At 34.1% G+C, this 15,575-nt stretch overlaps 1 protein-coding gene across 9 annotated transcripts in view; it reads left to right on the forward strand.

Annotated features, from left to right (window-relative positions):
- ADAD1 (adenosine deaminase domain containing 1) overlaps positions 1 to 15,000 on the forward strand; it is a 53,652-nt gene extending 38,652 nt beyond the window's left edge. For all 9 annotated transcript variants that reach the window (XM_054554455.1, XM_054554454.1, XM_054554457.1 and 6 more), the window contains exons 10-12: positions 626 to 863; positions 6,472 to 6,601; positions 14,811 to 15,000. In XM_054554455.1, the coding sequence (XP_054410430.1) occupies positions 626 to 863; positions 6,472 to 6,601; positions 14,811 to 14,924 (482 nt within the window). In that variant the 3' untranslated portion in view covers positions 14,925 to 15,000. The remainder of the gene's footprint in view (positions 1 to 625; positions 864 to 6,471; positions 6,602 to 14,810) is intronic.
- Positions 15,001 to 15,575: the final 575 nt, after the last annotated feature.

The raw sequence follows: 15,575 nt of genomic DNA on the forward strand, positions 1-15,575 counted from the left end.
ACTTCTGTTTTAAGTTTGATGCAGCTCACTGTTTTTTAGTAGTAACATTGCATCTTTTTGAGATCTCTCCTTCAATAATTATTATAACTGAGAATTCAAAGCTTTTGGTTTTGGCACAGTTTTAACCAGAAATGGTCATTCTTTAAATTATTTTGCATTGTGAAATTGAAGCATCGTGGTATTGGCAAAGTTGTAATTTGTGGCCCCTAGATGTTTGAAAGTAACTCACTTTCACCAATTATTTCTCATCCAGATTTGTCAACTGCACTTGCAAGAAATCAGCATACAATGCAGTCGACAAATCTGGATGTACCAGATTTCTTTCTGAGTCAATTACTAAAGTTCCAGTTTCTGAGCAGCTGTGACTCTTTGCTAATATTCAGTAGAGGGACCTTTCATTATTTTCTGTATCAGAGTCTTTTTTAAAATGGAAAATCTGTTATTACCTTGTTCTGGTTCTGGTTAAGAATATGGAGTAGATGCTAAGAGAGTAGAACTAGGAAAGGGAAGGTTGAAAGATAAAGGATAGAGAAATGGGCTTTAGACGATTTCCAATCATTTCATTTGTTTTATTTTGGAATGGTCTTTTAATATTGAACTTGAGTGTTTTGTTTTTGCTTTCTAGGTGATGGGAATTGCAGTGATACCAGAGGCTTAGAAATCGCTATAAAGCAACGTGTTGATGATGCACTCACTTCAAAACTTCCAATGTTTTACTTAGTCAACAGACCTCATATTAGTTTAGTACCCTCTGCATATCCACTTCAAATGAACTTGGAATATAAATTTTTGAGTCTGAATTGGGCACAAGGAGATGTTTCTTTGGAGATTGTGGATGGCCTGAGTGGGAAGATCACTAAAAGGTTAAAATTACTAATTTCTTTAAACCATATATTACTTAAGCAAAAGAAGACATTTTATTGCAGTTTTTATTCTAACTCTTTTGGATACCATTTATTGAACTCTGAACAATAATTATTATCATTAGTCGAATGTGACTATGTTGCAGGCATTGTACTGATTTAAAAAATTTTTAAATTTAAAATTTTTTTTCTGATGAGAAGACAGACGTGGAGAAGTTATATAGCTTACTGAAATTACATACTAAATGGCAGAGTCACCATTCAAACCCAAGGAATCTGGCTCCATAACCTATGTTTCTCCAACTGTAATTTCATACCATTAGTATTAAAATCATGTAAATTTTTTTAGAAATTCAGTTTCTTCTACTGAATCTGACTTTGGATCTGGGGCTCAGAAATTATATTTTTATATGCTCTTCCAAATATTACTTATGTACCCTTACGTGTAAGAACTATGGTACTGTGTTATACTGTCTTCTTATAATAACCCTGTAGGTTGAGTGGTTTTATTTATTTATTTTTTACAGTTTCTGAGACTCAAGCTAAGTTAAATATCTTGTCTAAGGTTACCCAAGTAGTTAATGACACAGCTTGGATTCTAACCCAGACATTTTATTTTCAAAGCCCTTGTTCTTAACTATGATGCTCTGTGCCTTCTAGACATTTCTTCATAATGTCTCTGCCATTGATTATTAAGTAAAAGTAACACTGTTCTTTTAGTGTGAACATACATTTGTAATGAGGCAGTGAATAATGTTAAAAATTTAATTGCTTAAAATTGCTTTCTTTGTGAAGGACAAATTTAAATGAAGACCACATACAGATGTTTCTTAGCAGTCAAGAAAGCTCATACCTGTAATCCTAGCAGTTTGGGAGGCTGAGGCAGGAGCATGGCCTGAAGCCAAGAGTTCAAGACCAATCTGGGAAACATAGTGAGAGACCCAGTCTTTTTTATAAAAAATAAAAAGTACTAACCAGGAATGGGAGTGCATACCTGGAGTTCCAGCTATTTGGGAGGCTGAGACAGGAGGATCACTTGAACCTAGGAGTTTTAGGCTGCAGTGAACTATGATTGCATCACTGCACTCCAGCCTGGGCAATAGAGTGAGACCCTATCTCAAAAAGGAAAAGAAAAAAAGACAAACCCATAAACGTTTCTTAGTATGAACTCAGTTAAGCATAACACTGATATTTTAACTAGGATGAATTATACTATTATCAAATGACTTAGGCCAGCATAAACAAGTGCTTTACTATTAATAACAGACTCAACTAAACATACAGACAAACAGGTCTTATATGAAAGACGTCAAAAAATTATTCACTGAAGACATAAAATAATGGCATAACAAAGATGAAATTAAGTGTGTGAGCTTAACACTTTTTACGGCCAAATACTTGCCAAGTAATTACAAATAAAAAAAACAGTAGAGGCCAGGTGCAGTGGCTCATGCCTATAACCCCAAGACTTTGGGAGGCTGAGGCGGGCAGATCAACTGAGGTCAGGAGTTTGAGACCAGCCTGACCAATACGGCGAAACCCCATCTCTACTAAAAATACAAAAGATTAGCTGGGCATGGTGGCAGGTGCCTGTAATCCCAGCTACTTGGGAGGCTGAGACAGGGAAAATCACTTGAAACCGGGAGGCGGAGGTTGCAGTGAGCTGAGATTTCACCGTTGCACTCCAGCCTGAGCAACAAAGCGAGCCTCCATCTTTTAAAAAAAAACAAAAAAAGCCAGAATATATAGTCTAAATATTAGACAAGGTATAATTCAGTCTCAAAACATTACAATAAGACAAAAAAAACCTTAGCAATATAAACAGTACAATTCATACGGAAGACAGAACAGTTAAGAATGTTTATGCAGAAAGTGACATAGCCACATTCACAAAGCAGAAATTATAGATGACAAGAGGAAAGGAAAACTAGGAACACACTACGAGTAGAGACAACAGTTCACCTCTTTCAGTTCATGGTAGATCAGGTGGACAAAACAGTAAACAAATATATAGCCGTTTTAAATAACAGTAAGGTAGATTTCATTACTTTAAACTCTGCATCATAAAAAGTACCTAGTCCTCAAGAAACTATAGAACACTAACAAAAAGCTGACCGTGTGTTAAACGACAAAGAAAATAACAAATTCCAAAAAGTAGAATCAATGTAGACATATTCTCTGATTATGATGACATAAAACTGTGAATAACAAACCAGAATATTAGGAACTGCTTTTACTGGAAAAATTCTGACTCCTAGTTCAAAGGGGAAATATAAACTGAAATTGCAGAATATTTAGAAAATAGGGATATTGAAAATATTACATATCAGAACTTGTAGGTTATACAGTTTAAACAAAGCTGAATAGAAAAGTCAGAGCCTTAAATGCATGTAACAATAAATGATAGAAAAAATTAGAAATATAAAGAAAAGAGCTTTAAAAAACAAAAAAAGTCAGAATTACTTATAAAATGCTGATAAGAAAAATCACCAATCTCATATAAAATGATAAGGATGCAATCAGAAATAGAGAAAATTGAGAGGATCATAAGCTATTTTAGGTAACCCCACAAATAGAATTTAAAACCTGAATGAAATGGATAAATTTCTAGGAAAACATTACTTGCAAAACTTATATATAGAAGGAGGACAAATATAAACGTTATTTTCTTTTTTTGTTGTTTTGTTTTTTGAGACTGAGTCTTGCTCTGTCGCCCAGGCTGGAGTGCAGTGGCACGATATCGGCTCACTGCAAGCTCCACCTTCCAGGTTCACGCCATTCTCCTGCCTCAGCCTCCCAAGTAGCTGAGACTACAGGCGCCCGCCACCACACCCAGCTAATTTTTTGTATTTTTAGTAGAGAGGGGGTTTCACCGTGTTAGCCAGGATGGTCTCTATCTCCTGACCTCATGATCCGCCTGCCTTGGCTTCTCAAAGTGCTGAGATTACAGGCGTGAGCCACCAATAAACGTTATTTTCATGAGAAAGTTACCAAGAAGGCACCTTAACTGTTCCTCAAAGTACCATTCTGAGGTAGTTCATAGGGTTTTTTTCTAAACCTTTAAAAAGCAGATAATTCCAGTGCTATCAAAAAAGATAGAAAGCATCCAAATACTTTTATGAAACAAGTATATGATTGATACTTAAATCTGATTTTTTAAAATTGCTAATCAAAGCCACAATGAGATACTATCTCACACCAATCAGAATGGCTATTATCAAAAAGTCAAAAAACAGATGCTGGTGAGGTTGTGGAGAGAAAGGAACACATATACACTATTGGTGGAAGTGTAAATTAGTTCAACCGTTGTGGAAGATAGTGTGGCAATTCCTCAAAGACCTAAGGATGGAAATACCATTTGACCCAGCAATCCCATTACTGGGTATATACCCAAAGGAATATAAATCATTCTATTATAAAGACACTTGTACACATATGCTCATTGCAGCACTATTCACAATAGCAAAGACATGGAATCATTCCAAATGTCCATCAATGATGGACTGGATAAAGAAAATGTGGTACATATACATCATGGAATACTATGCAGACATAAAAAAGAATGAGATCATGTCCTCTGCAGGGCCATGGATGGAGCTGGAGGCCACTATCCTTAGCAAATGAACGCGGGAACAGAAAACCAAATCCCGCATGTTCTCTCTTATAAGTAGGAGCTAAATGATGAGAACACATGGACACATAGAGGGGAACAACACGCAATGAGGCCTTTCAGATGGTGGAGAGTGGGAGGAGGGAGACGATCAGGAAAAATAACTAATGCATACTAGGCTTAATACTTGGGTGATGAAATAGTCTGTACAACAAACCCCCATGACACACATTTATCTATATAAAAAACCTGCACATGTACCCCTGAACTTAAAAGTTTACAAAAAAAATTGCTGCTCCTTCTCTCCACCACACAAAATTACAGACCAAACTCACCTATATCCAAGAAAAATTGCTGTATAAAAGATCAGGGAGCAGAATTTAACAGCACATTACAATAATATATTTTATACAGTAACACCAACTGGCATTTTTTCTAGGAATACTAAGATAGTAACATAATAGAAATAATACCAGACTAGAAACTCTTACTAATGTGTCATATTAATTAATCTAGGGAAGATACCATATGTTTATCTCTATAAATTCTAAGAAGGTGCATAAATAATTTAGCCCTACAACTATTCTAGATTAAGATACTCAATAAAAAGGAATATCTAGGTAGTTTTTTTACAGGATAAAGTATATCTTTATTAGTCAAAAAATATTATCATGATTGATAAAATGTCAGAGGCATTCCCACTAACATTCAGAGCAAGACATTATTTACTGTTATTGCTGTTACTCAACATTTTACTGGAGGCATTAATACATTTGGACAAGGGAAATGAGAGAGAGAAAATATTGGAAAGAAGGAGTTACAATTATCACTCTTTGAAGATGGTATTTATATCCAAAAATCAAGAAAATTATCAAAACCACTGCAACAAAAGTGTCATGGTGGAAAATTAATATGTAGAAATCAATAGATTTTGTACACATGAGTGTATGTTAGCTATTGCTATGTATAAACTACCTCAGAACTTAGTTGTTTAAAACAACTATTTATTATTACTACTTGGAAGTTCTTGAGTCAGCTGAATGGTTTTTCTGGATTTTCTTGGGCTTTCCCACACATCTGGGGTCAACTGTTGGTCAACTAAAGGTCAGGTGAGCTGATCTTAGCCTGTGTTCACTTACCCTCTAATAGGCTAGTCCTAGCAGGGTCACATGGGAGAGGCAGCAGTGCCAAGAAAATAAGAACACAAGGTATCTCCAGGCCTAGATTCAGAATTATCACGCTGTCTATTCTGTTTGCTAAAACAAATCACAAGGCTAGTAAAATTCAAGGGAAGGGAAAATCAGCCATGCCTGTTGATGTAAGGATCTGAAAAGTCACATTGCAAATAACTGGAAACTAGGAGGAATGAAGGATTTTGACTGTTTTTGTTATCTATCCTAAGAACAACTAATGAGAAGATACAATAAAAGGGAAAAGTTATAGTAGCAAAAGGGTTCATGATCTAGGGACCCACTTTCATTAGAAACCCAAATTACACATCTACATGCACATAATATACACGAAGGGTTGTGAAATAGGTTATGTGTATATGTTACACTTTTATTGAGCCAAAACTTCTCGCAGTGAAACACAAAATAGATTATACAATTTCATTAATTTTGATATATTTGTATACCTATGTAACCATCATTCTAGTCAAAATGCAGAAAGTATTTCCATACCCACTTCCAGTGAATCCCTCATAGAACCACTGTTTAATTTGTATCATCATAGATTAATTTTGCTTCATACAATAGAAATGTTCCAAGGTCAATCTTCTATATTAATTTTTGATGCAATACTAAATAATTTAAAATGTAATTTAAGAAATTTACTTCAGAAAGTAATATTAAGAATGCCTCTTATGTAAAAAAATCACTATGTATATTGCAAATAATCAAGAAATATTTTGTAGATCCATGTTGATTTTAATCCATACAATTGCCAACATAAATTACTGAAAAAGAAATAAAAAAAATTTTATTTCTCTCTGCTTAGTTCCCCATTTAAAAGTGGTATGTCAATGGCAAGTCGGCTTTGTAAGGCTGCAATGTTAAGTCGGTTTAACCTGCTTGCCAAAGAAGCAAAAAAAGAATTACTTGAAGCTGGTACATATCATGCAGCTAAGGTAAGTCCTTAAAGGAATAAAGTTATCATAGGAATAAAATTTAAGACATTAATCTGGTCATTTTAAAATGATTCTCCTTAGCAAAAGTTTGTTGAATACTTCCTGAATATAAGATATTACCAGGTAATGGTAAAATTGGTTTTTAAATGAACATGTCAGAAATTAGATATGTAAATAAGTATTGCCATTTAAAGTAGCCATTTTAGTATGGTATATACTTATTTTGACAGTGTAAGTTACGCAGCACTCAAAACCTGCTGTGTCATACCAGAGAAACAAAATGTTAATAAAATTTATTCTGTATATGGTATTAATTGTACTAACTATAGAATGTTAAGTATTCTAAAAGAATACATTATTTAAGATATATGAATTTTTCTATTTTAAAGTTGTGAAAAAAACTTTAATTTCAGCATCTGATTTGAACCTGATTTAGTAAGTAAGGTACATAGCCTTTTTCTCTCTTCCAAAATATATTTTACATAAACATAATGTAAGTTTAAGTCAAAAATTTGAAGAAGTTTTAAAAATACAGAAAATATTATTAATACTTGTAATTCCACTTACTATTCAAAGTTAATACTCAGTCTTTTAATGTGAGCATGTTATTTCAGTTCCTTCTCATATATACGTATTTGTGTATGTGTCTGTTTAAAAATGAGACCATAGTGGGTATGGTATGTTTTAATCTACTGTTTCTTTATGTGATATGACATGAACATCCTTTTTTTTTTTTTTTTTTTTTTTGAGATGGAGTCTCACTCTGTTGTCCAGGCTGGAGTGCAATGGCACGATCTTGGCTCACTGCAACTTCTGCCTCCTAGGTTCAAGCAATTCTCCTGCCTCAGCCTCCTGAGTAGCTGAGATTATAGGTGCACACCACCATGCTGGGCTAATTTTTGTACTTTCAGTAGAGACGGGGTTTCGCCACGTTGGCCGGGCTGGTCTCGAACTCCTCACGTCAGGTGATCCACCCACCTCGGCCTCCCAGAGTTCTGGGATTACAGGCTTGAGGCACCGCACCTGGCTGACATGAACATACTTCCATGTTACCATTATTAAATATTAAATGTAAACTGTTTTGCTATCCTAATGCCAATAATGATATAGCATTATATGAAAGTCTTTTAATTTTACCAATTTTACCAACTTAATGCTCAACCTGTAATTACAGCCTGTAAAGCCGTTATGTTAATTACAGGCATATGTATACATAATCACATATTTTTAAGTATAAAAGCTTTTCTAGACTATTTCTGGTTTTGTGGCATAAAGAAGTTGTAAATCACTATAAAAACAAGTAGAAAACCAGACAAAATTGTCAAAAACAACCTTTCATAACTCTGGACATTGACAAAAGGCAGAAAAAACATTAAAAAGTGTGTATTCCTCACAAACTCTTATTATTAGCCGGACATGGTGGCCCACAGCTCTAGTCCTGGCTACTTGGGAGGCTGAGGTGGGAGGATCACTTGAGCCCAGGAATTCAAGGCTGCTGTGAGCTATAATCACACAACTGCACTTCAGCCTGGGGAACAGAGCAAGACCCTATATCTCTTTTTTTTTTTTTTTTTAAAAAAAAAAAAAGAAGAAGAAGAAGAAAAACTGCTATTATTTTGAGCAAGAATTACAGGAGTACATGGCCTTGCCCAGGGCTTTTCTCATTCATTTTCTCATTCTCATTTTCTTCCTCTCTGCTGGTTTCAATGCCAAGAACTGTAGTTTTTTGATCCAGTGAGGCTACCACCAAAAGCAGCAGCTTTGCTTTCAGAGGAGGTATACTTGATTTGGGACAGGGGAATGAAAGTTTGCAGTTTTATTGGCTTAAATGCCAAACTTGGTAGGAAATGAGTGGGGAAAACTGGTAACTTTGCTGGCCCAAGGTTGCCATCCTGGTTGGAGGCAAGTGGTAGGCCAGCTAGCAAGTTAACAAGGAGATTTGGAAAATGAGAGAGCCCTGAAAGGGCTGAGGTAAATTCTTCATATTTTCCTAGCGGACTGAAAAACTACACTCATGTGCAGGGAATACCCAAGAGAGCCCATCAAAGATACAAGCCAAGGGATACTTGAGAACTGACTGTAACATTCAGTACATTCTCTTCCACATACAAGCTGATCAGAAGATGGTAGAAGTTTTACAAAGGCTTAATGTGTTAATTTCTTATTAGCAACAGTGGAGGCCATCCCAAAATAGCCAAAAAATTTTGGAAAAGAAAAAAAGTTGAAAAATACATAGTTCTTAATTTCAAAACTTTCTATAAAACTACAGTAATCAAGACAGTGTGGTACTGGCATATAGACAGTGGAATATAATTGAGAGCCCAGATACAATAAGATATTATGTCAAGTGAAAGAATGCATAGGCCCCATATCATATGGTTTGATTTATATGAAATGTCTATTATAGGCAAATGCATAGAGACAGAAAATAGTGGTTTTCAGGCCCTAGAGGGGGAAGAATTAGGAGTGACTGCTAATAGATACAAAGTTCTTTCTGGGATGATGGATAATATCTAAAATTAATGGTGATGGCTGCACAAATTATTGAATATACTGAAAGCTGAATTGTACACTTTAAAGGGTAAATTTTGTGACTTGTGAATTATATCTTAACAAAGCTGTTATAAAAGAGACAGTGGAGGCCCAAAGGGCAGTATAATGGCAGGTTCAAGGTGCTGAAGGAAAAATCCTGGCAACCAAGGATTCTATATCCAGGAAAATAATCCTTCAGAAATAAAAGCAAAATAAGAACATTCACAGGTTAAACTAACATTAAGAAAATGTGTTGTTAGCAGTACTTCCCTAAATGGAATTCCAAAGAAAGCACTTGAGGCTTGGAAAAAATTATACCAAATGATAGCAAATCCCCAGGAAGGAATAATAAATACTGAAAATGATAATTATGTGGATAAACATGAGACCTATGAGTATGTGTACGTGCATGTCTATATATTTGCCCTTATTTTCTTTCTAAAAAGTTGTTTAAAACAACACTGTGTTGTTGAGTTTATAACTTAGATGCAGTATATATGACAGTATAACAAAGGATTTGGTAAGAAATCGCTCTATATTGAAATAAAGTTGCTGTTTTGCCGTAAGCCAGTATGAATCTGAAATCAAATATGTAAGGTAAAGAGGTATATTGTAATTCCTAATGTAACCATGAAGAAAATAAATGAAAAACTATTGATAAAATACCAACAAAAGGATTAAAATAGTTCAGTAAAACATTTTTCTTAAACTATAGGACAGTAAGGAAAAAGCAGAGAAATTGTAAAAAGACATAAGATGTGAGAAATAAATAGTAAAATGGCAGATATAAATTCACCATATCAATAATTACAATAAAGTAGACTAACTGTTCCAGTCAAATGACAGATTGTCAGATTGGGTTAAAAAAAAGCCTGATTCAAATATATGCTGTCTGCAACAGACACGTTATAAATTCAGTCTCAAATAAATTGCAAGTTATAAGGATGAAAAAAGACCTATCATGTAAATGATAACAAGACAGCTGGAATGTTTATATTAATATTAAATATACATGAAGAGGAGAAATATTGCTAGAGACAAAGAGCAACATCTTACAGTGGTAAAAAGGTCAGTACATCAGAAAGATAAGTGTATGTGGGTGTAACAACAAAGCCGTAAAATACACAAGCAAAATCTGACAGAATTGTTAAGTAAAATAGACAATTCAGCAACTGTAGTTGGTTTTAATTCTCCTTTGTCAGTAATTGATAGAACAACTCCACAGAAAATCAATAAAAATATAGGATACTTGAACACTACCAACCAATCAAAACTCACTGACCTGTAGAAAACACTCTACACAACAGCAGAATATATGTTCTTTTCAAGCCCACATGGAGCATTCTTCAGCATAGGTCATAAAGCAAGTGTCAGTAATCTTAAAAGGATTAAAATCATGCCAAGTTGTTCTAACCACTGTGGAATTAAATTAGAAATCAAGAACAGAATGAAATATGAGAAATTGCTATATATTTGGAAGTTAACTTGCCTCTGAATAACTCATGGTTCAAGGAAGAAATTATTAGGAAAACTAAGAAATATCTTGAACTAAGTGAAAGTGAAATGTGATATATTAAAATTTATGGAATACAGGTGGCCATTTGTATCCATAAGTTATGCATCCTCAGATTCAACCAACTATGGATCGAAAATATTTGGGGGAAGAAAAGGAAAAGTAAAAAAAAAAAATACAAAAGTAAAAATAATACAAATAAACTACAGTATAACAACTGTTTACATTGAATTTATATTGTATTAGGTATTATAAATAATCTAGGGGTGATTTAAAGTATATGAGAGAATGTACCTAGGTTATATGCAAATACTATGTCATTTTATATAAGGGACTTGAGCATCTGCAGATTTTGGTATTTCTAGGGGGTCCTCGAACCAATTCCCCATGGATACCAAGGAATGACTATATAAATAAGTACTTAGAAATGTATAGCTTTAAATGCTTATATTAGAAAAGAGTCTTAAAAATCGGTTATTTGAGCTTCCAGTTCAAGAAGCCAGAAGAAGAAGAGCAAATCAGAATCAAAGTAAGTAGAAGGAAGGAAATAATGAAATGTAATGAATCAGAATAGAAATCAGTGAAATTGAAAATAGAAAAAAATAGTAGGAAAAATCTAAATTTGGTTCATTAAAAAGTTAAACTTGGTAATCCTTTAGCTAGATTAACCAAGAAAAAAATAACAGATAACACAAATTATCAAAATCTGGAATTTTAAAAAAAATGGTCATCACTACAGACCTTAAGAAGCTTAAAATTATTATAAGGGATTGTGAACAACTGTTTGTCAGCAGACACATTAGATGAAATGGACATATTCCTAGAAAGACACAAATCATAAAAGCTGACTTAGAATATCCAAATAGAACTTAAGAAATAGAATTACTAATTAAATTATTTTCCTAAAGAAAATCTCAGACACGTATATGACTTTGCTGGTGAATTCTGTCAAACATATAAGCAAACTATAACACAAATCCTACAAAAGCACTTTCAGAAAATGGAGGAGAAAACACTTCTCTACTCATTTTACAAGTCCATTGTTACCCTGGTACCAAAAGTGGGCAAGAAAACATTACAAGAAATGAAAACTACAAACCAATCTCTCTCATGAAAATAAATGTGAAAATCCTTAGCAAGATATTGACAAACCAAATCCAGCAACATACAAAAAGGATTATACTCCACAACCAAGAAGGTTTATACCAGGAATACAAGGTTGATTTGAGATCAGAAAATTATTTTATGTAACACACCATATGAATAAATTCAAGTTTAAAATTTGTATAATTATCTCAAAAGACATACAAAATGCGTTTGACAAAGTCCAGCACCCATTCACAATAAAAACACTGAACAAACAAGGAATAGAAGTGAACTTCCTCACCTTCATAAAGGGCATCAATGAAGAGCCTACCATTGACATTCTGCTTAATGGTGAAAAGACTGAATAACTCCTTTCCCTACTCAAGATTGGGGAAGAAGGCAAGAATGTGTGCTCTCAGCACTTGTATTCAACACTGTTCTCTAGGTCCTAGCCAGTGCAGCACGGCAAGAAAAAGAGATTAAAAGGTATCTATACTGTAAAGGATGAAGAAATATTCCTAAATTGTATCATCTTGTAGCTAAAATATTTTTGGCAACTACCAAAAACAAACAACTGGATCATATGTGACTTTAGCAAGGTCACAAGATATAAGAGCAATATAGAAAAATAAATTTTTTATGTAGTAGGAATGAATGCTCAAAAAATTGAGAAAACAGCTTCATCCATAATAGCACCAGACGTGTACATTTGTGTGTGTGTGTGTGTGTTTGTGTGTGTTCGTGTGTAAACACAGAGGAATAAATTTAACAAACGCAAGACCTGTACACTGGAAATGATGAAACATAGATGAGAGAAATTGAAGGAGACCTAAGTAAATGGAGAGATGTACCATCATAATGCGTTGGAAAACAGTATTAGGATGTCACTTCTCTCCAAATTAATTTATAGTTTCAATGCAAAATTAAAGTTCCAGCAGGGTTTTGTGTAGAAATTGACAAGCTGATTGTGAAATTGATATGGAAATCCAAAGGACTTTTTTTTTTTTTGAAGCGGAGTCTTGCTCTGTCACCCAGGCTGGAATGTGATGGCATGATCTCGGCTCACTGCAACCTCTGCCTTCTGGGTTCAAGTGATTCTCCTGCCTCAGCCTCCCTAGTAGCTGGCATTACAGGCACCCGCCACCACGCCCGGCTAATTTTTTGTATTTTTAGTAGAGATGGGGTTTCACCATGTTGGCCAGGCAGGTCTCGAACTTCTGACCTCAAGTGCTCCACCCACCAAAGTGCTGGGATTACAGGTGTAAGCCACCGCACCCAGCGCAATCTAAAGGCCATTTAAGAGCCAAAAGAATTTTGAAAAAGAAGAAAGTTGGAAAACTTACCTACTTTCAAAACTTACAATAAGGCTATAGTAATTAAGACAATGTATTGATATAATAATAGAAATATAGATCAATGGAACAGAAATAAACCTATACACATATGATCAATTGCTTTTGTACAAAAGTGCCAATTCTATGGGAGAATCATTTTTTCAACAAATAGTGCTAAAATGGTGGGATATGCGTGGGTAAAATAAAAAATTAACTTAGATCTTTATGTCAGTCATACACAAAAATTAACTCAAAGTGGACTTTAGATCTAACTGTAAGAGCTAAAACTATAAAACTTTCAAATAAAATATGAAAAAATATTTACATTATTAAATATAAATTAGAAAATATTTATATTATTAGAGAAAGATTTCTTAGATATGATACCAAAAGTATAACCCAAAAAGAAATTGATCACTTGACTCCAAAATAAAATGCTTGCTTTTCGAAATTCATCATTAAGAAAATGAAAATACAAACTACAGACTATGAGAAAATGCCACTTTGGAAAACAGTTTGACATTTTCTTAAGATGGTAAATGTGTGATCAGCAATTCCACTGGTATTTACATGCGTGTTTATAATAGCATTATTCAGAAAAGCCAAAAACTGGAAGCAATTCAAATGTTAATCAGCTGGTGAATACATAAACAAAATGTGTTATACCCCTACAATGGAATATTATACCCCTACAATGGAATATTAATCAGCAATAAAAAGGAACAAGCTACTGATACATGAAACAACGTAAATGAACTGAAAGAAGCCTGACACAACAGGATCCTTATTGTGTTAGTTAATTTATATGAATTTTTTAGAAAAAGCAAAACTCTAGAGACAGCAAGTAGATTCATGGTTGTCTGGGTTTAGGGCTGGTACTGGCACCAGGACTGAAGGTGAGTACAGTGGAACTTTTTAGAGGTGAGAGATTTGTTTCACAACTGGACTATGCTGATATTTACATGCCTCTATGAATTCATTTAAAAACACCAAACAATGCATTTAACAATGGATGAATTTCATGGTATGTAAATTGTATCTTAATAAAACCAGCTTGTTAAAAGTTCATTTATATTTTCATTTATAAAAAATGAAAATTCGCCAAAATATTAATGGTGGCTATCTACCACCATTAGTTTTATCTGCCACCATGGAGTTTTGTGATTACTGATAATTTTTATTTCCTTCTTTGTATTTTGTCTGTTTTTCAAATTGTCTGCAATTAGTATGATTAATCTTTTAATTGAAAATGTTAAAAAAAGAAGAAGAAAAACTGGCCAGGTGTGGTGGTTCATGCCTATACTACCAGCGCTTTGAGAAGCCAAGGTGGGAGGACCGCTTGAGGCCAGGAGTTCAAGACCAGCCTGGGCAACATGCAAGACCTTGCCTCTACAAAAAATAAAAAAAAAATAGCAGGGCACGGTGGTGCATGCCTGTAGTCCTAGCTACTCAGGAGGCTGAGGCTGGAAGATGGCTTGAGCCCAGGAATTCAGTGATCATGCCACCATACTCCATCCTGCATGACAGAATAAGATCTTGGCTCTTAGGAAAAAAAAAAAGAATAATTGCCCTTTAGGAGTGTTGGGAAGGAAATTTTTTAGCTTCACAAATAATAAAATATAGGAATTAAAAAAGACTTTGATTAACTTTTAAAAATTTCAAGCTAAAGAAACAGTATTGGGGCTACTTTTCAGAAATCAAATGCTGCCTGTTTTCTGTAATTCGTTTTTTCTTTCTTCTCTAGTGTATGTCTGCCTCCTATCAAGAAGCTAAATGTAAGTTGAAATCCTACTTACAACAACATGGCTATGGATCCTGGATTGTGAAATCTCCCTGCATAGAGCAATTTAACATGTGAAATAGGCAATCCCTTATCACATTAAAAATCTTGTATTGTTTGGTGTGTTTTGACTAGTAAAAATGTTTTTAAAATATTGGTGGTTTTCAACTTTCAGAATCAGAGTCTTAACAACAGCAATGTGCAATGATTGCTGAAAATTTCTAAATATTCCTGCCAATTACATTGAAACATTAGGGCTTTTTACTTCTTCATTTTCTCAGAAAAGGACTTACGTGTTTGAATATGTAGCCATTTTGTATTTATTTTGACAGATATTGTAAAGCCATTTTCCTTTTTGTAGTTTAATAGAGATTTGCTTTTAAGTTTTTGCTTTAAAGCTGTCCATATGGCTACCATATTCAACACTGTATCCTGGCATCTCACTCAGTTTTTTAAAAATTAAATATTGGAAGTCAAGAATAAAAATAATGATTTGTGCTCATTGATGAATTCAACAAACATTTGACTGCCTAATATTTGCCAGTCACCATGCTAGGTGTTAGTAAAGAAACAATACCTAAAACATCAGCTCTCATGTTAAAGGAGTTCATGAATGCAAACTGCACATATACATGTAGAAAAATATTAACCATGTTAAGGAATAGTTTGATAAAGTAGTTATTCTATTAATAGAGGATTATCATGTGCATTAAGTAAGATTGCCCATTT

Source organism: Pongo abelii, chromosome 3 (genome assembly GCF_028885655.2).
Source record: "Pongo abelii isolate AG06213 chromosome 3, NHGRI_mPonAbe1-v2.0_pri, whole genome shotgun sequence".
Classification (NCBI taxonomy): domain Eukaryota; kingdom Metazoa; phylum Chordata; class Mammalia; order Primates; family Hominidae; genus Pongo; species Pongo abelii.